Source organism: Agelaius tricolor, unplaced genomic scaffold (genome assembly GCF_023055355.1).
Source record: "Agelaius tricolor isolate 1412-34295 unplaced genomic scaffold, bAgeTri1.0.p SCAF_23, whole genome shotgun sequence".
Classification (NCBI taxonomy): Eukaryota; Metazoa; Chordata; class Aves; order Passeriformes; family Icteridae; genus Agelaius; species Agelaius tricolor.
This window is the reverse complement of record NW_027269283.1, coordinates 8,409,710-8,431,869: the sequence shown is the minus strand read 5'-3', so window position 1 is coordinate 8,431,869 and position 22,160 is coordinate 8,409,710. Positions and strand designations below refer to the sequence as shown.

Here is a 22,160-nt window from a genome sequence, read left to right as displayed (position 1 = left end):
AGAAAAACCTTTCTACTGTCTCATGATTTGAATGTACACCCTCTCAGAACAGTATCATCCAACTGGTTTTACTTGAAAATTAGTAACAAAGATGATACTTTTCATAAACAGCTGAACAAAATTTTCTAACAGATCATATCAGTGACCAGTCTAGCTTGATAACAGAACAAGGCACACACTTTAAAACACTGGCTCCTAAACAAGGAAGCTGATGTAAAGCCATTACTCCACGGTAGATCCTAAGATATGTATAAACACGTTCAAAGACATTAGAATTCCTCAGATTTGTGAGGAATTTTTAAAAGGCTGAGTTTTTTCCTTGAGCTACTTTTCCTATTACTACAAAGATGTCATTTACCATTGCTACAGTTCTAATGTAGCTCTATAAACACACAGTGCCCCCAGCCTTTCTAGCAGCAGGAACTGCAGCACAGACCATTCCAGACACACACACACCTCACTAAGATAATCAAAGCACCCGGACACTGGATAGGCTTTAGTGACAAATTTGGCCACACTCTGCATGTTAATAAATCCTTTCCAAATGGTGTTGAGACGAGAGAGAAAGAGGGAAGTGTCGCTGTCCTGAGGTGAGCGAGGCTCTGAAGCACTGCAAAAGAAATGCAAACAGAAAGGTTACAGAATGCCAATGAGGATGGGCCCTTTATTTTAAATTTTCTTCCTTCCTCCTATTGATCTCATACTTTCTTTTGAATAAGTAACAGCATTTTTACTAGATGCTTTGGTAATGTTTTCCATTAACTTGGTAATAGTTAAAAAGGCAATGAATAGCAGAAAATAAACTTGTAGCTGCAGACAGGCAAAGAGGTGCCAAAAGGTATGACTTTTATAAAACCAATTATAGACTTCTCACTGATTAAGTAAACAATATCCTTCAGAAAGCGATTCTAAAGTAAAAGAACTTGCTATGAATAAAACTATTTTAACTGTAATTGCAAAAGGATATACTCAGCAATAATTATTTTTACTATTGTGTATACTCAGAATGTGAAGGAAATCCACTTCCTTTCAAGCTGACTAATTGGTTAATTTTAATTCGTATTTAGATGGAACAGTATTTTAATACAGGATGAAAATGGAAATAAATGCCTCTGAGCAATCTCTCCAATGCATTGTCTTTCTAGATATTAATGTATATTCAGATTGTAAGTCTGAATGACACCCTCAAGTTTTATTTCTTTGCTGGAACACTGTAGAATCTTTGCTGATACTCTGTACATCTGTTGATGCACACACCGATGCTCTGAAAACTTTACCAAGCTAGAGAAAGCCAATGAGGAGAGATGGCATTTTAAAAATGTGAATCAGGCTCCCTGAACTTTAAACCTCAACAAGCCTTTTGGCTGAAGGAAATAGAACAGGATATGGGAGACATGGGAATCTGTGTCCCACAGGAGGGATGTGGCAGCTGCTGAGGATACGCACTTGATGTTGGGTGACTGATGAACCGCCAGGTATCTGGGATCTGGTGAGGAAGAGGGTTTGGTTAATATTGATTTGGGAACAGTCATAACTGGTTTGGAAGTTTCTTGTTTGGTTTCCCCTGTGGAGACTTTGTCAGCTGCAGGCCCAGGACGTAGGGCCGGGGTCACGGTCGTGGAGGAGCTGCTCATGGCTGTCCTGGGGTCTCTGCCAGAAACTGTGACGGTTGTGACAACAGGGCCAGCACAGGAGGCAGCAAGAGCAGAGACCTCTTCAGGTACAGCAGAGTCTGTGCTGTTCTGGCTCTGGCTTGTAGGAATGTAAGTCCCTTCTGTGGCTGGCTGGGCAACTGCTTCTGCTGCTGGTTCAACATCAATTTCCATTGCATCATCAGCGACGGGCTCTTTGTCAGGCTCTGCTGCCGGGGCTGCTGCAGGACTCTCATACTTGGCCTGCACTTCTGGCTTTGATTTCGACTCCACTTTCTTAGCAGAAGGCCCTGTCTTCATCTTCTTAGCTGGTATCTCATCTTCTGATGCTGAAATCTGACCTATAGATTTATATCAAGCATTTTTGATTAGTATTTAATAGTAGTTTGGAGAAACTATTTCATAAAAAAACAAACAACACTTAAGTAACAGCTCTTTCACTTTGCCCAAGGTGAGCATTGTAAATAAATACCTGTACAGATTTTACAGTTTAGGTCAAAAAGATGGGCTCGATGCTGACTTGTTGTATCCTTCAACATGCTGCTAAAAACATCTAGAGAAGGAGGACTGTTCAAATTGGGTGCAGTTCGGGTTGACTCCTGCTGTTCCTAAAAGTGATTAAACACAAAAAATATCACAGTTGATCATTAACTTCAAGAATAAAAAAATACTTGTAAAACTGTTCATTCAGTTTTTTAAAAGAATACATAAAAGTCCTTGCTTAAAGCATATCATGTTAGATGGAGTTATCACATGATATGTGTCCAAATTTCAAGCCACAGTGCTTTTAAAGCAGAGCTCATGCTCAGAAAGAAAAGAGTTTTCTGCAAATTGGCATCAAGGGCTGAAAAGTATACAGCTTTTTTGAAGTGCCTGCAAAATACACCTATCAATACACCTACACACTTGAGGAATGCTCATGGCACACCCAGAGGGCAAATGATATCCCCACAGTTCAGTGAAGCAAACTGCCCAAATGTGAAGCCCTAACTGCCATTTCTCCCCCTCCACATCCTCATCTGAAGGAACAGCCCCAGCACTCACATCAGAGTCAGATACTGGTGGAGAATCCTCCATATTGACAGCAGGCACATGTTCCCGTTTTACAGCTGTTTTCTTGATTTCGTGAGATTTGCTTCTTGACTCCACCTGAAAGAAACAAAACTGTTGGTAAAAGCTCCATATATTTATTTTACTCTATTTATTTTACTCTGTACTTTGCCATCATTTGGTATGTGGTTGGGAAGAAGTGTATTGAAACTGAGTGTTATTAGTATTTTGTTAGGAAGAAAATGGTACATTATTGTATAATGGGTGGTAAAGGTTAGCAAACTTGCTCTTAATTTGTACTTAAAGACATAGGAAAAAATGTTACTTACTGCCTTAGCTGGTTTCTCTTTCCACACAGACAGTTCTTTAGATAACAGTTCTTCTGGCTTCATTCTCACCAGTTTTGACAGGGAGATTTCCTCACGAAGGACACGATGGAAAAGTCCCTGAAAACAGAAGATACTTTTGCCATGCTGAAGGGAATCTGCTCAGGTAACTGGGCAGGCAAAACCTGCTCCAGTTTCTTAATTCTCTGTTAAAAATATCACCTTCTTATAAACAAACTTGGAAAGGTGCAGCAACCAGAAATCAGGGATGACATAAACCCCAAAAATAATAAATACATCACATCAAATGCTCAAACTGTATAAATACCAATCACCAACTAAAGTAGACTTTAAAAATTTCTACTTAGATAAAAATATCATTAAAATGCTCAAATGGCTTTATAATAACATTTTATCATTTAATTCATAAGTCTCTATTTTGAAACTCCTAATGTTGAGGGTAGAGTCTGACATACCATTCAAGCCCAAAAGCACATTTCTATACAAGTTTACTGTTTAAGAAAATTCCAAACCTGGTTTTTGGGGTCCTTGAGATTGAACATGATGCTACGGTATTTGCTCTTGTATCTGTTGTCTGTCACTTGGAACAAATTAAACATCTCCTTCTCAATATTGAGTGCCACTTTCCCTACTTCACTCTCTGTCATGACCAAGTCATCGCTGTCATTGACTCTGTTGCAAACAAGAACAGGAATGTGTGGTTACATCAGGGGTAAATGGTTAGGTACAGTCACAAAAAATAAATTTTTCAGACCTGACCTCAGCTCCTCCTCACCCAGAAGGGCATGAGACTCCTTTAAATGAAACCTCAAAGCCAAAACCTATCTCAGAAGCTTGAACTCTGGCAAACTTTAATTACTGCCTGCAGATGGCCATGGACAACATGGCTTTGGGAGACTTCTGCTCGTGGCACTGTCACCTGGAGTTTCTCTGCCAGGAGTGACACAGGGAGCCCAAACACCTGACTTTCAGTTCTTGATTCCCCACTGTGACCAGAATTGCCTTTACAGAGACAATACCAGAGGGCAGTGCTCTATGGCAAGTCCTTATGGTTGGCATTCTCTTTAATAATTATTGTGAGAAAATCTGCATTTTTTGGTGTTATTTTTTTCCTGTCCTAAGTGATAGCTGCCTGTTGACAAGAATTTCTAGTTGTTGATTTTCATGTTGGGACAGGAGGCAATCTCTCCTTCAGTGAGCTTTAACAATGGTATTTCCTGTACTATGTTCCCTACGACTCTGTATCTCCAGACTTTAAATCTCAGAGCACCTACATTATATAAATGCTTCTATGCTGTGATTTAATCCTTCTACTGTAATTGCCTCAATATAAATGGAATAGTGAGGTTTCTTTTTATAGAAGTTTTATCACATGTACATTTATTTTCTCTCAAGAATTTTTATTTCAAATATAAACCTGAGATGCTGATTGCACTTGTAGTCATTTGTTGCATAAATTCAATCCCTCAAAATTCCATATCAAGACAAACTAAACTCTCCATGCTACTTTTCTAGGTGCAGCTTCCTATATAAAGTGTTTTGAATTCCCACCTCTTCCATAAAATTTCTTTCAGGGATCGTCGAATATTCTGTCGAATCTGAGAGTTGGGCTGTGACTGGGCAGGACTGGCTGAGGCTTTGGCTTGGCTACTTCCAGCTGCAGCTGACACGGAAGACAGTGAAGGCTTTTTGAGTCCCCCACTCAAACTGGAAGACGCTGGAGCTGCTTTCTTGGCAACTGATGAGCCATGAGAGAGAGGTGACTGTTTGGAAGGAACACTGCCTGACGAGGGCCAAGGTTTCTTGGGAATGACACCTTTGAAACTTCCAGCAGGTTTCAGTGGTGGTTTAGTTAGTGAGGTGTTGGGGTAGGATGGGGACTTCTTTGAAGGCAGATTTTTGGGGACAGAAGAGGGCTGTTTCTCCAGGATAGTTACCACAGCCTTCTTTGGGGCCGATGTGGACTCTGCTCGATCTTCGTTCCTTTTCTCTTCCCTTTGAGCTGTTAAAACAAAGAGGAAAATACAATATTAAAGGCTTAATTTTATAACTTCATAGTCATGAAGACCTAATACCAATATATAAGGAAAAGTCAGTGAAATACCATCTCCAGTGAATAGCTACCAGGCAAGCAGTTTAAGCTATTTATTCTCATTTGCCTTGTTAAAATTGTTTTTCAAAAACATGCCATGGTTGACTTGTTTGTTGAAAATTTTGTGCATAAGAAAAATATGGGGGAGGGAAAGGCACCACCTTTAAAGATTCTTGAATGGGATTCCATGGTTAAGCTTCAAAATCAACCCAAATACTTACACATATAAAAAATAAAAATAATGCAATACAATCCACACACTACATTTAAACAGAGAAAGTCTCATAGCACTTTACAGAACTAGTTAATTACAGAGGTTGACCTGATGACAAAGTCCATGAATTTGAAATTGTACTGGTATTACCCTAAGTTGAGTATTACTGAAGTTTAATAAACCTATTCAATTCCTAGCTAGAGTCTAGATTTAAAGAATATTTAAATATTAACACTGCTGTCAGGCTGTAGTAATTCTCACTATTCTCACCGTTCCTAATATTCAGTTTTCCATTGAAAATCCTAATGTTACAATAACTGATACATATCACATACAAGAAAATTTATGAAGTCTAAATAAAAGCTCTCATTTTCACAGCTGTAAAAGGTATACTTATACAGGATTTTAAAAACAAATATGTTTTTAAATTGCACTTCATCTATACCACCTTCTGGCACTGAAAGGAACAATTCAACACAGCAAAAAAAGCCAAACCCCAAAATACACACATGCCCCTATAACAGAACATAATTTCCAAGACATCAAATTTATATTGGGTAACAGCAGCATATGGATCCTGAGAGCCCAAATGAGGAAGGGTTCTGAAGGAAACTACCAAAACTCAACTCCTAAAACAGAGTTGTTTCAAACCTTGTTGGAGGTCTGTAGGTTTATCAGCCCACAGCCCTTAGGTGCAATGTGCAGGACACCTCCTGGGCAATATTCGGGAGTTCCAGTAAGTTTACCAAGGACCAACTGGTCCCCTCTTCACCTCCCAGGTCTGCTCTGATGAGAGCAGAAATCACTGGAAAAGGTCTAAACTGTCCTGAGATGGACTTGATAAGGGACCAAGCCCTCCTGGGGGGGCCTGGTTCTAAACACCCCACACATCAGCACAATTTCCCAAAGTAATCATCCCTCAAACTGCAGAGGATTTAGCATTCTTAAGGGACAAATGATACTACCTTATTTCAAGAAGAAGTGGTCTTGCAAGTCTCTGCATGCCCAGTGGAGACCAGCACTTCCCTGGACAGCAGCATGCACTCCCAGCAATGCCCTCACACCCCCCTCCCTGCAACTGGCCCTCCGTGCTGGCAGCTTCCATGGACACTGGGGGGAGAGGAGCCAAGAAACACCACAGGAACTGACCTTTTGTAAGCTGAAGTGCAAGGGTGTGTGCTCAACTTCTGCTGGAACACAAGAAACCAAAAGATGGAGAGACACTCTATCTTGTCCCCAGCTTTCTCCTAGTATTTGACAACTGAGGATTTTTTTCTGAGCCAGATTTAACTACTTGAAGTGTAAAACAAAACCTGCTGGCAAAGTACATTAAATCATTTCGTAGCCTGTGATGATTTTGCTATAAATGAAATGCAATTATTACCCTCACACTACTTCCAGAGTTCTCCCTAGACTGGCCTCGATTCCTGTCTGACTGAGCAAGGGACACCTTCCATGTGACCCACAGTGTCTCTCTGTATGTATCCCCTAACACTGTTCCAGTTGTCAAGAGGACTCAGACAATGCCAGGAGGGAGGAAGAGGATAAGGAACTACTGCTGATATGGTTGATTTGTTCAAGCAGGGTCCCCAGAACCCAAGAAGTAACCAGCCAACCTATTTTGAGGTCAGTCTTGAAGAGACAGGTGGCAAGTACCCAAAGCGTGTGCACTGGTAACACTGCAGGAATTACTCCCATTCTCTTGCTCCTGGTTTATTTCTCTTCTGCACAGACCTGTACCTTTCCAGGCAGGTAGGACAGCAGCACACTCTGTGACCTACCACAGCAAGGCAGGACAGAAGAGTGGTTTGCAAAGTGACAGCAAAATTCAATCCTCAGTATTAAGATGTTTAGTTCTTTGTGGTTACAGCAGAAGTATGACTGTAAATTTATTCTCAATCCCCTAACCACTACCTATTTAATGATTAGCTCAAAGTAGTTAACAAAAACTACACTGACAGAGTTAAAAACAGCAGAACTAAGATGTTTTGTGTCCATCAGATGTTGTGTGTATATAAGAACTATACCCACATCAAACACGTTACTGCTACAAACAGCTATATGACAATAAGAATAAAGATTTGTAAAATAAATAAATAAATAAATAAATAAATAAATAAATAAATAAAAGCTACTAGTACAAAGCTAGATTGACATTCCTGGGGCTGAAGGTCAGCAGAGTCTGTAAGGTCCAAGGACACACAGAGGCATCCTTTAAGCTGCCAGCTAACACCATGACTATTCTTAAGGTGTGTGATTTTATGCTTCTTTAGCCAACAGAAAACATGCAAAGAGCTCCCAAGTATCATGCATGCCTGACAGTTGCAAGCTACAGTGCTATTTTACACTAATTTCTAGTGTCTCCTGAGCAGGACTTGTTGATCAGACATGGATGGCACAGATTCTTTATGTACTAACTCAGCCATAAGTGACTCCTTCAGTTCTCCAGAACTACCAAGGTCCTGTTCAAACTGACACTGTCCAATCAAGCATGTGCAGGTTTTGATAAAAAATCCAGAGATCCTCTGTACAAACAACCCATGACACCTGTACGTGAGACTAATCTAAAAAAAAACCCTCTTATCCTGTTTTGACAATGAGAAATCAGATTTTTTGTCCTATTAGGTTTTGGGTTTCAGTGTCAATGTGCTGCCCCGTAACTCAGCTGAAGCAACTCACTGTGCATTACACAGGTCTTATCCAAGACCCAGGAGCAGCCAGTGGAGGGTGGGGAAGGAGCAGCACTGGCTCTTGGGGAGGCAGCTCACTCTACTGATCTACCCACAACATGAGCACACCCCAAAGCTGACAGCACCTCCTGACAGGTATGGGAACATGGTAGGTGTCTGTTTGGAAGCACTAAAAGAAAAATGTGCTCTTTTCTGAGAGCAGTATGCCAACACATATGGAGCTTTACTTCTGAATGTATGCCAGAGCTGCTCAGCAAATGGATGAGACAGATCATGGAGCAGGCATTCCCTCAGCCCATGATTTCCAAGTGCTTGGCCCTGCAGTCTATGGGCAGCATGAGGAGAAGGCACAGCCAATGCTACTGCACACACTGGCCACTGTGTTTTATACTATGGTGGGTCTGATCTTTTCATCAGTAGCTCCAGTGCACTTATAATAAATGCCCTAAACCAAACTGATATAAAAGGATGAGACAAGCACTGAACATCAGCCTATGCTACTTGAAAGATTACCATGGAGTTTCACCACTGGCAGTTTAGAAAAAGGCATTTAGTGGTTCTTCTATTCAGCCATTTAAAAACCCAGGTAAACCTCCCTGGCTTGACGTCAGAAACACAATTCCTAATTGCCCCATTTTGTCCCGTGGGCCACTTGTTAGGAGAGGAACAGGATCCTTACTGACTGGAGGGAGGTGTGGGCTGAAGAGACCGAGGTGCAGCTGTAGCTAAGGAGCCAACACGTTCCCAGGGTGAACCCAAATGAATCCTCTGGCAGAAACCCCTTCATTCCTCCCAGGCTTAACAAACAGCATTGCTTGGTGTGCTCACTACAGACAGGACCAGAACCCCTCCCCTGAGGAAATCCCCCCTGAAGTTACACTTGACATTACAACAGCCAGCTGGGCACGAGGCTTCTGCATGCAGAGCAGGACAGAACTGCCACAGCATCTGCTGGGACAGACGAGCCTGACGGTTCCAGGTACTTCTGAACCTCTCAACACGGTGGCTCAGCAGTGCCAGGCCATTGTGGAGGCCCAATTAAGCAGGATTTCCACAGTGTAGGGTTGTTAACTTTACAGGAAGGATTTGCAGGCTGTACTTGTATCCCAGTCCCTCATCAACACCCAGAGGCTGGGTTTTACACCACCAGCAGGTACATTATCCAAAGGAAACTTTGTTTCTTCTCCAATCATTAAAGACTATTTCTGTATAGCATTTAAGTCTATTCTGGTTCCTTCCCCTTTCCCTCTCCACCCAATCCTTCTTTGGAGTTAGAGCTTTCGAAAGCCACTACAAAAACTAATCCTGATTTCTATGTAAGATATCTCATTTGTGATGAGCTGGTTTGCTGAAACTATTACCTACTTCTTTCAATTTTTCAATACTAGAAAAAATGTGCTATTCCTTTTCTCTGTATAGCTTTAAAATTATTTAAATCACAGCTCTTCAAAAGAACTTTAATTTCTGGCTCTAGTTGATGTTAAAACTTTTAAATGCCATGAAGATAAACCAGAGGCTGTTACACCTGAAGAGCCCATTTCACAATGACTCCTGTAAAGCTGTTTTTTTTGGTGGTTTTCTAAATTTAAAAAAGCATCACAGCTCCTCTTACAGGACATAAAACACTTCTGTGCAATACATCTTGCAGCCATGTAGAGTACTGTAATTTTCTACACAGAATTACGATTTTGGCATAAGGCTGTTCATACACCAGCACTACTGTCTCTGCTGTCCAATATGGTCTTCATGTTCCCCCTGTGTTCTCTTCCATCTACAATAATCTACTTTCTTTTCCCAGGATAAAATTCCTTCAGGCAGTGTGAGGAGCCGATGGCTGTGTCGTGTCCAACTTGCACAGAACTTTCTGCAGTGGGAGAAGGACGGCAGGAACCCAGCACTTCAGGGGGCACTGTCCAGCAGAGTCAGCCCAAGCCTGTCTGGATTTTACTGCTCCTTTTCAGACTTCTCTCTCACTACAATAGTTTTAGGGAAAAAACCAAAACTCTGTAACTAACTTCAGTCTTATGCACAATATATGAATTTCTGTGGCACCAACAGTAAGAAAACTGGTAATTAACATTTTTCTTTAACAATAAATCTGTAAAATTCCACAAAATTAATAATGCAACCTAAGCAGAGAACAGCCACTTGTGATCCACCTGTTCAAAACCGGATCATATTTACTGCTGTTTAAAGTAATTTTTCTGCCTTTAGAGGGAATAATCCACAGTGCTGCAGCAGTGCAGTTGGAATAAACCCATTAATACCTGTTAGAAAGTATATACACAGCCAGTGTAAAGGATGAGCAGAGCTGAGCAATTCCATCCTGTGACAAGAGCTGATCTCTAGAGGCACCAGCACTGGCCCTTACACCCAGCTGCCAGGACACAGGTGTGCACAGCCCAGTGGAGCCAGTCAACTCTGCAGGACCTGCCCTGCCCTGCCAGCGTTTTGGGTGTCACACCAGACCCGGACAGTGACCTCGGCCTCCAAGTCCCGCGGCTCCTCAGGCTCAGCCGCAGGTGGCTGCGGTGGCCGTCCCTGCACCGTTGTCGCAGCGCTGCAGCTTCTCCGCTCCGAGTGGGGCAAGGTGAGAGCAGCCCACTGGCACACAGGGCAGCACAGGCTGCTGGCCTACGAGGGAAACGCCTCACCCCTTGGCCAGTAGCTGAGAATTTAACATTTCCCCTCTGGATAATTGTGGGAGAGGACAGGCAGGATTTCCCAGCCTCCAAACTGGTGTGGTTCAGCAGTTTCCCACTGCCACTCAGCCCATGTCCCAAGAGGTGCCATCTGACACAGCTGTGTGATGATGACGCCCTCCTGTGTGACTTGTGACAGGAATAACCTGAACAGAGCAGAATTTAACCAACCCCCCTACCCCAAGCAGTGGCCACCACTGAACTTTAATCCACGAGTTCTTCCGAGGTGCAACCTTTGGGAACTGAAAAAACGGAGTAAAAGACGCGGGTGAGCAGGTGCTTTAGCTGTCAGTCCTCAAGCACTCCACAACGGGAAGCTACTTACCAGTTCCGAGCCAGCTGTGCCCAGTCCTCGCTGCGGCCGCCTGACATCTGAGCCCCGGGCAGTGCTCGGCGCCGCTGGGTGCCCCGAAGCCCCCTCTGGTGGCACCGAGCACCGCTGCCCGCGGCTGTGCAGATGAGGAGCTCCGGCACCGCTGCAGCTCCGAGCCTGTTTCACTGCTCTCTCCTCATCACACCTGCTTCTGCAGGGCTTTCTGTCACTTCCCTCACAGATAACTCAGTGCTAGCCCTAATTCACACGTGGTGAGCTGCTCTTAAATCGGCTTCAGTGTTAGTTTTCACTGTTGCCTGCCCCATCTCCTTCCACTTGCAAGACCAAATCAAACTTTATTGAACACTAGTGTCTGGCACATGCTGCCTGCCCCACTGCTGCTCTTTGAAAGCCTCCATCAGTTCTGATCTGTACTGCAGTTAAGCTGCCTGTGTGCCAAGCCTCTACAATTAGGCACACAAAGTAAACCTGTCCCTAAAGTTAATTCAGGAGACTCAGAGACAAGGGCCTGCCTTTCCTGCAGTGATTTGTGTTCAAGCCAACCTGTAGCTCTGTGCTGATGCACATCTGTAGCTTTGACACACAAGCTTTATTTTAATCTACATGATACTGTAGTGATCTATCTGATTTCCATTAGACAACTGCATCTTTACTCCTACCCCCCTCTTGAGGGAGAGAAACACTGTCTGAGGCAAAAAAAAGGGCTTCTTATTCTCCAGTGTTCATGGATTGGCATCATCACTCCTTGCAGGGACAGGCCATCTTCAGGTTCCAAGTTCAGCACAGATGGGACACAGCGAATCAGCAGCGAACTTGACTCTAAGTGCAAGTGATCACCTCAAAAAAATCCCTTTTATTTGGGGACTAGCAAAGAACTTTTTCACTGGCTATGCAGTCAAGTGAGCAAGTTCAAAAAACTGAAGTAAAAGAAAGCAAAACAGCAAGAGGGTGGTGAGTGTTTTTAATCAAACTTTCATCACTTTCAGTGTTGATGATGAGATAAACCACCCTCATATGCACAGTGCCTCTGGAAGCTGTACCAGGTCTCTGCCCCCCAACCCTTCCCCTGAGCAATGGTTCTCACACTGAAGCCAAGCAGCCCTGATGGCAGGAGTGCTGGCCTGCTGTCTCCAAGTGCCTCAGGTGTGCTGCTGGGTGTTTGAGAGGCACGTGCCAGGAGCAGGGACCAGCCTTCCTAACTTAAGAGATGGCAAAAATCTTCACGTGGCTGCCAGCCACAGGTGTGACATACCTTGCAGAGCAGAGAAGGGGAGCTCCAGGAGTTCACAGGCAGGAGATGAAAATGGCTCCCCAGGAATCCCATTGCTCCTTTTAACTGGCTGGGTCCCAGGGGATGTTGACTTCATCACTATGGTCTGCCTCCCTCCACAGGCAGGGCTCAGGTCTCGTGCCAGCTCCAGGCCAGCACAGCCCCTGCCAGTCTCACAATGGGAGTTCAGCACTGGAGCCAGGTTATTCTGCTGGTTATTCTGCTGTACAACCCTTCCAAAGCCACGTCTCCAAGGTCAATTTTTCAGAACTTCTGGCAGACTCATTTCTGGTATGCTGATCATTATTGGTCTGTCAGCAGCCCTTCTGAAAACTCCTCTAGTTCAAATGTCTAGGCCAGACCTGCATGCAGGGCAGCCAGGTGTCCCAGAAAGTGGACAGTACCAAAGTCAGTAATTCTTTTCATTTCCCTGGTACTACTCAATACTTACTGCCTCTCAGGATGGGCCTACATTGCAGAACACAGCATTAAGCAACACATTTTGGCTTTCTAGGAGTCAATTCAGATGCCAGCAACAGTTCAGTTGTAACAGTATGGAACCTGGCACAGCCTAGTTTTTCCTGTGGGGAAGCACTCATAACCAAAGGAATCCAGTTTACCTACAATCAGTCCTGGCAGGCTAACATATCTATGGCTTAAAAAGCAAAGTTTCAGTAAAATATTATTTTAAGTTAAGCCAAACCTACAGCAGTATATCCACATTCACTGCACCCAACAGCCACAAGTTCAGGTGGTATGATCTTGCCTCAAAAGCAGCATTAAACTGGCACCAGCCTGTGGGTAGATAAGACCTCATCTTTTACTCTTCATATCACTACTTACAGCTCCCTACATCACTATTACGCCCTAAGCCATAAATCCTGTCTTTAGTGCACTCTATATTCCTCCTGCTCTCTGTAGAGTGGTATATTTTCTTTCCTTCCTCTCTTCATGCTGTTATTACATAAAGAAAAAAGAATAATCAAGACACAAGGAAATGCACACATAAATTATGCATGCTATAATCCTGCCATTTTGATACCCACAGCAGTTTCTGCTGGTGGGGCATCCCACTATCCCTGTGTTCCATTCTCAGAGTCTCCTTATTTTGTTAGACGTGTACAGGAACAAATAGTCCAAGATCTGTAACTACACACACACATCCTACTCCCTTTGTGTGTGGAAAAGTTCAGCTCTCGAAAAGATTAAAAATACTGAAAATGGGTAACAAAAGGAAATTTATCACCAGAGCCAGGGCTCCTACTTCCAGGAGGTGGCAGCGTTGTCTCTTCGGAATTCCCTGCTGGGAAGCAGGAGCAGGACCACAACCATTGACGGTTTCTCTGAAGGAACCACTCCCCCTCCCTTTCCAAACCCCACTCACTCTTTAGTGAAATACTGGTACCACACAAGGTATGACCATAATTTGCTATAAATTCACATTGTATCTGTCTGGAGTTAATGCAAACAGAAGTTACAATGTAAACACAAGTTCAGTGATCTGGCGTGACAAGGGCTTGCTGCTCTGAAGTTCTCCCACAAGAACAGTAACTTAAGGCTTCCTTTTGAGCTTTTATCTAATAAACCCTCCTCACTCTCCTGCATGCTTAGCTGCTCTTCTCAGGAAAAGCAGGCAAGATATTTAAACCCTTTTAACACCTGAATTGAGTAAATTATCACTTTGTGTATTTAAGTCTAATAAATCAGGTGAACTTCAAAGCTTTAAAGCAGTAATGAATACTTAGCATATTTAGGACTGGGTAGTTTAAGAACTAGGATACTACAAATGTTTACCCTTCTCCCTTCCTTTGGGATTAATTTTCTATTTTAAAACCACATTTGCTGCTAACTTCTGCTTGACAATTATTAGCAAAAATACAGAAAAAGTCTCTTACAAGTGTTGCTGTTGTAACATCGATCTCTGAACAATGTTCATAAATCTCAACAAGCCACATACTTGTATGAATTTGGAAGCCAGGATGACTTCTGAAATGCAATGTAAGAGCTGAGCACTGCATATTAAATTAATACTAGTTTTGCTAACAAAAGTAAAAGCAACTCTTCTGAAAGGGAATGTGACTCAGACCTAATTTCCTTTTATATGTGTCCTTCAAATGCTGTCTGAAACTTCAGAAGTACTTGTACTTAACATTAGTTTATCAAATCAAGGTATTTCGCATGCTTGTTTTTAAATTAATCAAATTAATTTTCACTGGGCACAGAAAAGATGGAAGAGAGTGTCATTTTTCAGGCACCAGATTCTGGTGTACCAAGTCACTTTTAAGTACAGCCCTAACTCATATCCCCAAAAGATATAGGAAAAGTAAGGAAGTGAAGAAACACAAAGTAATGGGATAACAGAAGGAAAAAAATGTGACTGTTCTGCATTATGAGCACCAAATATCCCTTTTCTAAACAAATGCAGAACAGGTTGGGAGAAGGGCCCTGGTGGTAGGCTGAGATGCAAATACATTATATGCTCTGACCACCCAGTACATCTTTGAAAGTGACTTGATTTCTTGGTACTACTTCACAAAACAACTATCTCATGTAATAACAATGAAGTCTTGTAACTCACAAGTACTGAGTAAATGTATAAAATAAATCTATGTTTGAAATTATAAACTGTCTGATGTAAAGAGTATTAGAGTGATTCTGTCAGTCAGGTTAAGTTTTCTTAATTCCTAAAAGGCCTCCTGCACTGAAGTTGCAAACAAGGATTTGGTGAACATGGCTGGAAGCTCTGGAAGAACAGTGCCAGCATTCTGAAATGCTGCATTTGGAAGTCCTTTGCTTCTTCTGGACTACAAGTTCTTCATAATCAATGGTCAGAAATGCAGATTTCTAATCTGGGAGCTGCTTGGTTTTAAGATTTGCATCTAAACCAGACTATGTTTGGTCCAATGAACATGTCTTCCTTGACACACTCAGACTTAAAGAGACTTCTCACTCTTAGAAACCTGAAGTGAAGTGAGATGACTCTCATGAACTTCCCTAATGCTGTAACTCTTAGGTTTTGAACAGCATATAAAGATTTCTTAAAGAAATAAAATCTGGTAGAGTACTTCTGCATTTGGTGCACTGGCAGCTTCTCAGGATGATTACAGCTCAGACCTATCCACTGAAAAGCAGGACACATTTTTTCACAAATACACAAACAATTTATCTGGGCATTTAGTAATGGCAGAGTTCCACATATCAATACAACTTACCTTAAAAAAAAAAATCTGAAGTTCTTCCTTGCATTTGATATGAGAGTTCTTCATCACACGAACTAGGCTGTTCTCTATTTGCTGCTAAAGTCTGGTATTTAAAATGTTTTGGTATCAATTTCACTATTTAGCTGCAGGAATCCAGTTTTCTACTGGAAGTGGTTAAATCTGTAAAACCTACAGTGTGGTAAATCTTAAAAGCAAAGTTCCTTAAAAAAAGCCTCAAACTTTCTGCCTCAAAAACTGTATTCCTGTCTCAGGAAAAAAAAACAAACCCTATAGGAATAAGGACATTTAAAGTGAAATAGTTCTATGGACACCTGTAACTGTTACAGTCAGAAAAATCTGATGTAAAATAAGCCCTTATAGTTTCATTTATGTCCTTCCACTAATTTTAGTTATTTTTAAAACACTACTGTTTCTGACAAAAAAGCTAAACTTTCTTTAAAATAGTCTAAAAGGAATGGCAGTTAATTAAAATATATACCTTAAGGGAGTTTACTATACAAGAGGTCAAGGGCCTAATATGCAGCAAAAATACACAGAGAAAAATTACAACCATTTAACTTGATGTGGGTAAAGATCATTAAAATAAGTGTGGTATGTGCCTTGTTCATCAATAGCAATTTAGGGTAGCTGGTGTTCTCTCAGTGCTTAAAAGCTCTAACTAGAAAAATCTCATCTTAAATATTATTTATAAAGTTATCAGTTACTTTACATGTAAGTGTTCAATAATTAGGTTTACTTATGAAAATAAAACGTACATTGGCTGAAGTGTGGTTACAAAAGCTGTGAGAACTGAATTTCTGATTCATTACTCTTCAAAGGAGTAATGTGGAGGTCACGTGGTTTGTAACTGAAATGTCAGATTTCATCTCAAGTTCCATAACTGCATTATAAAACTACTCAGAGTGAGTCAATCAAAAAAAATGTCATAAGCAAAAAGAGTTGTTCAGGCTTCAAAGCAGTATTTACTTACCTTTGCATGAATTACAAGGATGCTACTCAAAACCTGCAAAAATATGCAGGGCAGTATCTCTGCCCAACATCCAGCTGAGATGTGCTCTTGTGTGTGTGGATAATGTGTGGAATATGAACAGAGAAAGGGGAAAAAAAAGAAAATAAAGATAACAGAGTTCTGCCTCCCCCCCAGCATACAAGTAAAGGATGGTCCTTAAGTTATTTCATGTAAGAAAGAAAAGCAGCAGGAGAATACTTGACAGTTAAAAGCTGTTTGCAGAGGTGTCAAGTATCGTTGGATACCACGCTGAAGATTTCACTCTTGGCACCAGGCACTGAAAATGCAAGACCTGAGAGACAGGTGCCAAATCTAAATTACAAAAATACAATGAAATTAGTACAGGCAATTGCTGATTCACAGTGCACACTGCACAACCTTTTTGTAAAACTTAACACAAATGTCTCAATACTTACCTTCTAGATTAGAAACAGACACTTTCTTTATGGGAATGATTTCAAGCTTAACCATGTAGTTTTCATCCAGAAATCAGCTGGGTAGATCAACAGGCTCTTAATCATACAACTGTCATATGATACATATGAAACTCCTAAAAGTGTCTCTCATTTGTGTGTATCTGTGTGAATCTTTGAAGGTGGAGAAAAGGAGCTTGGTGCCACAGTAAGAAAAAACCCCCAAATCCTAAACTCCCTAGTTCTGCAGAGCCAAGAATGGATGGGTATTCAAAGAAAATATGATTATTCAGGAATATCCCTAAGCCATACATACATTTGAACAACAGTGCAGGTGAAATGGCAGCAGTCCTTTCAGGCTTTACAGCATTGTAATTATGATCGCTGGCCCAGGACGGCGTGATGGGCTCTGCCGCTGCCTCTCGAGCAGGAGCTTGGCTGTTGGCCTCAGGCTTGGCTGTGCTCACAACAGTCTTCTTCACATTCACCTCTCTTTTCTCAGGCAACTGTCTCTTTTGGTTTGAAACTGGTTTGATGCCCACCTGGGTAATTAAAAGTAGCTTGATTACTAATAATCATCAAATGTATTGCATTTCACAAACAAGCAGAGAGAGTTTACACACATGTACACCAGTTTCTTTTATAGTAAACTCCTTACTTTTATAGTGCACCATTTTAAATTACTTGATTACTCCAAAACCCAGTAATGTGAAATTCAGTTTAAGAAGCCAAAATTAATTTGACTAAAGTAAAATAAAAAAGAGGTAATTACTTGAAATAGTACTTTCTTAAAAGTCGTTGCCATCTAGACAACCCTTGCAAGGAACTATCTCCATCTAGAGGCAATTATTAAGATTTTTTTTTAACTACAGGAAAACATTTTATTATCCTTACCACAGGAAAAGGCAAGAGAATAACAACCAAAAAAGTAACAAAAAGCTCCTCTTCAGTGCAGGACATGGCAGTCTTATTTAAGTCAAAAAGCAGAGCACAGAAATAAAGCACAGTGCTCCAGGGCAACTGCTCTAGATCATGGACACAAGCTTACCTGCTGCTGAGGTTTTGGTATGCCAGGCTTTTCAGATTTTGGTTTGATCTTCTCTTTAGGTTTTGGTTTTGCATCCTTGCCAGAACTCAAGATCTTCATGGTGGCTGCAGCATGTTTGAGGATGCAGTCGTTGCTGCAGTACACGGAGTCAGGCTGGGCCACGTTGAAACAGCCGGGGCCGATGCACTTGGAAGCACCAGGAGCTTCAATTACCTTCAATACAGAGAGAAATGGAGTGAGGTCAGACTTCAAAGGGGAAACAGCCTCTGTAACATGGAGAAATGCTTCCACAGCTCATGTGCAGACTCTGCAGCTCTGACCTGCACAACTGCCAACATGAGAACAACAGCTGTTCATGACATAACACAAACAACCCATACAAATATAAGAATTTCACTTCTCTAACACATTTTTTTCAGGATGTGCTGCATTTTCAAGTAGTTGGTCTGCTAGTCCTGAGATAAAGGAGGCTGGTTTCCTAAATTTTCAAATCCCTTAAGTAGACAAATGCTTTTCACTGATCCTTTACATCATGTGAGAAATGTCCTTAATAATGTAATGCTGGGTTCTCTACAGCAAGGTCTCTAAACCATCCCCATCAGCTGCTGTCCCCAGCCATGCACACATGTAAGAGGAAGCACTCAGATATCCAGGTGTACAGATTATTCTTGCTCTATAGGTTTTACCAATTTTAGTTTTAGAAGTCTCCAACTTAGATTCTTATACACAACTTTCACATGGCCTCCTACTCCTTACACGTTTATAGGTTTGTCTCTGCAATCTGAATTTTCCTCTAATTCAAAATCACTCTCCATTTATATCAAGGTGTTACAGATGAAGAACTTCCTCTTCCAATGTTATGATTCAATAAATAACACATTCCTTGAAAACAGAGTGAATTAAGTTGAATTGTAGAAATACTTGAAAGCTTTTTGGGCTCCAACCTATCACCTCTGGAAAATTACTCCTAAAAACAATACAAGATACTCCCAACTATTGTAGTTCTAAACAACCTCTTCCCATTTGCAATTACCAAAAGTAAGTTTGTCAGGAGTATTTCTAGTTAAATAAATATTGTTTGCATAGTGCAATTGACTTCTCTGCTATCAAAAGTCAGTACAAAGCTTTATCTGCAGCAGCCTGATAAAACCTGGATTTGGGAATTTTCCCATTATGTACACACTTAACAGAGAAGTAAAGATAAAGAGCACTTGGTGATATTCAGGAGCAGAGCCAACACCAACAGCACTGGACTCTCAAAAACCTTTGTGTGCAAAAGTGAACAAATGTATTGGAAAATATTTTTGAGAATACTGTTTTCCACATATTTATCTCAAACCAGTAAATATTTATATATTCAGCTCAAACTGTTCTGTCTATACATTAATCTCACTGTCCTGCCATGGTCAGCTCTAAATGTCCAAGACACTGGCACTAAAAATGCAGCACCTTAGGCAGAACAAAGACAAACACTGCAGCACTTGTTTTTTTTAGTTCATGTACGTTAAGCTGAAGAAGCTTCTATGCCTTTCCAATTGGATATGGAATTTTAATTACAAAATTTCAACTTCAAATATTGAAATAGTTCCAAATACATATTTTTTAGATTTAAAAAGGCAGTATAAAGAAATTCCCTATTTGCTGATAACCTAAAGCAGTATAGGACAAAAATCAGAATTTCAAAGACTAACTGGAAGTGCAGCTGGCATTTACTCCAACAGAGACTTTTTCATGTTATGTAAAAAGTTTCACTACCACTGAAAATGTCCAAAATGTTTGAGATTATTTCAAAGATAGTATAAAACAGCACAGCATTCTAGTATTTTTATTAAAAGAGTACATCACTGTTTGACTTCCAAAACAGTATTGAAAAAGGGAGAACAGCAAAAACTATTTCCTACACCTACATAAAATTTTTAAATCCCTCACTTGAAACTAAGTTTTAATTCCTATACTGATAGAATTATGGATAAACTTCTGCTAGCCAGCAGTGTTTGGTGGGCTGTTCAGCTTATGTGCAGCTTTAAAATCAAGTCAGATTTATAGTCATACAGGTCATTGTCTCCATGTACTCAGTGAAACATGAAAAATAAGAAACAATTAAAATACTTACAGGCTGAAATATCTTTAGTTTTTTCTTTCCACTTGGATTTGCAGCTTTTTCAATCCTACCCTTGATTCCTTGGTCCTCAACTGATTTTTGTTCAATTGTTCCTATGCTTGTGAATTCTGTGCCATCCACATTTCCTTGCTCCATTTTAGCTTCCTGCTGGTCTAGTTCTGAAACAGGCTCATCCTGTCCCTGGAGAATGGTGCAGTTTGGACAGATATAGTCCTCACCATTCCTCTCCAACAATCGCCCTCGAGCCTCAGAAATACCCACGCAGTCACCATGAAACCATTCCTCACATCTATCACAACAAATCATAAACCTGAAAAAAAAAACCCACCAAGGAACAGTAAAACACTGTGAAATGAAAAGACAATTAACATTCAGTGACTATTTCAAGCAACACAACTTCAGCACCCCAATAAAGCACCAGTGCATGGTTCTGCCTCACTGGTTATTCAGTATTTGTTTATCCTCTTTTTAATATTTGTTCTAAACTCCTTGCCAAAATTCAATATACTCAAAAGCTCATTCAAAAAATAACCACTACCATCTAATTTAATTTTTAATCACAGAAAAATTCCAAGTCCTTGCACTGTGTGTCTGCAGCTGAGCCCTTGGCCTACCTGTTGTTGTGAGGCTGACGACAAATACAGTACAGGGCATTTGGGTCGTAGATCTCAGACTCAGGTTTGCTTTTGGGCTGTTCTTCAGCTTCCTCATCTGAGGCCCCCTTTGCACCAAGGGCTGGCTTCTCCTCCTTCTGAGCCTCAAGATCTTCAGTGTCCTCCTCAGACACAACCACCTGACTTGCAATCTCAGTGCTGTCTGCAGTCTCAGGCTCCCGTTTGACAGGCAGCTCAGACTCATCCTGTTTTTCAGGTGTGACATCACCTGCTTTGGCAGGATCTTTTTCTGAGTTCCTTTTCCTCAGGTGGTTCTGCACATCCTTCAACACCAGCTGAGAAGGTTTCTGCTCAACACGTTTCTTTCTTAGCCGATTCTGCAGTTCCTTTAGTGTTAACCCATCACTGTCACTATCAGAAGTAGCATCTTCCTCTTCCTCCTCCTCCTCTTCTTCTTCCTCTTCTTCTTTTGTGGGTCTGCTTTTAGGGCTTTTCTGCTCCTTACAACTCCTGGTGCAAATCCTGCGAGTGACAGGTTTGGTATCTGGAGTGCTCTCAACACTGTCTTCAGAAGCAGTTTCAGCATCAGTGGCTGGCCCAGAGGCTGCTTCACTGGAGTCCTCCAGGGTAGTGGGAACGCTCCTCCTGCCCCTGCGCCTCACCGTGGTCAGGAACTCTTCCACCCTCTCTGTGCGCTTGGGCTGCCGCCCGCTCCTCCTGAGGTTGGTGCCTTGCTGCTGCTGCTGGGGCTGCTGCTCACTGGAGTCCACATCAGCATCTCCTGCACACTCTCTCTTGGCAATCGTGGTCCTCCGAAACCCCCAGGTTTTCCTGAACTCTTTACTTGTTGGCTTGACAGACTTTTGTTCCTCCTCATTGCTTTGCTCACCTTTATCATCCAACACTGATGCTAAAAACAAGGGAAGCGTTAATAAAGTGCTGGTGATCAATGATGTGCTTTCATAAAACCTTTTTTCAACATGTTATTTGCTTTGTGACATCTATGTACCTCTACTTCATATGATGAGCCTCCAAACAGATACAATATTTTCTTGTGAATGTAATACAACAGCAGTAGCAATTAAATACATCACTGATCACTGTGACAACACAATCCAGCTGTTCCTGTTACAAATTCTTGAGTTATTTAAAATCATTTACACACATCACCCATGATGGACAAATAAGCACATTTTCAATTGCAAAGGAAGAACCCTTACCAGGAGAACTGTTTTCCATGTTGTCAGTATTAGCTTCAGACTCTAATGGAACTGTGTTTCCAGTTTGTTCCATAGTACAGGCAACACTGTTCCCACTCTGAAATGCTGAACAGAAACAAAATGTCTAAAACTCTCATTCAAAAAATATTCATAGCCCAAGTA

The 22,160-nt window shown here is 41.4% G+C and overlaps 1 protein-coding gene across 2 annotated transcripts in view; it reads right to left on the bottom strand.

Annotated features, from left to right (window-relative positions):
• Nucleotides 1-22,160, bottom strand: part of DIDO1 (death inducer-obliterator 1) — a 47,744-nt gene that overhangs the window by 11,760 nt on the left and 13,824 nt on the right. For both annotated transcript variants that reach the window (XM_071446905.1, XM_071446906.1), the window contains exons 3-14: nt 21,999-22,103; nt 20,779-21,688; nt 20,156-20,474; nt 18,043-18,255; nt 17,311-17,536; nt 4,601-5,051; nt 3,562-3,721; nt 3,032-3,148; nt 2,697-2,801; nt 2,125-2,260; nt 1,447-1,993; nt 457-610 (exon numbers count right to left, since the gene is read on the bottom strand). In XM_071446905.1, coding sequence (XP_071303006.1) covers nt 457-610; nt 1,447-1,993; nt 2,125-2,260; nt 2,697-2,801; nt 3,032-3,148; nt 3,562-3,721; nt 4,601-5,051; nt 17,311-17,536; nt 18,043-18,255; nt 20,156-20,474; nt 20,779-21,688; nt 21,999-22,103 — 3,443 coding nt within the window. The remainder of the gene's footprint in view (nt 1-456; nt 611-1,446; nt 1,994-2,124; nt 2,261-2,696; nt 2,802-3,031; nt 3,149-3,561; nt 3,722-4,600; nt 5,052-17,310; nt 17,537-18,042; nt 18,256-20,155; nt 20,475-20,778; nt 21,689-21,998; nt 22,104-22,160) is intronic.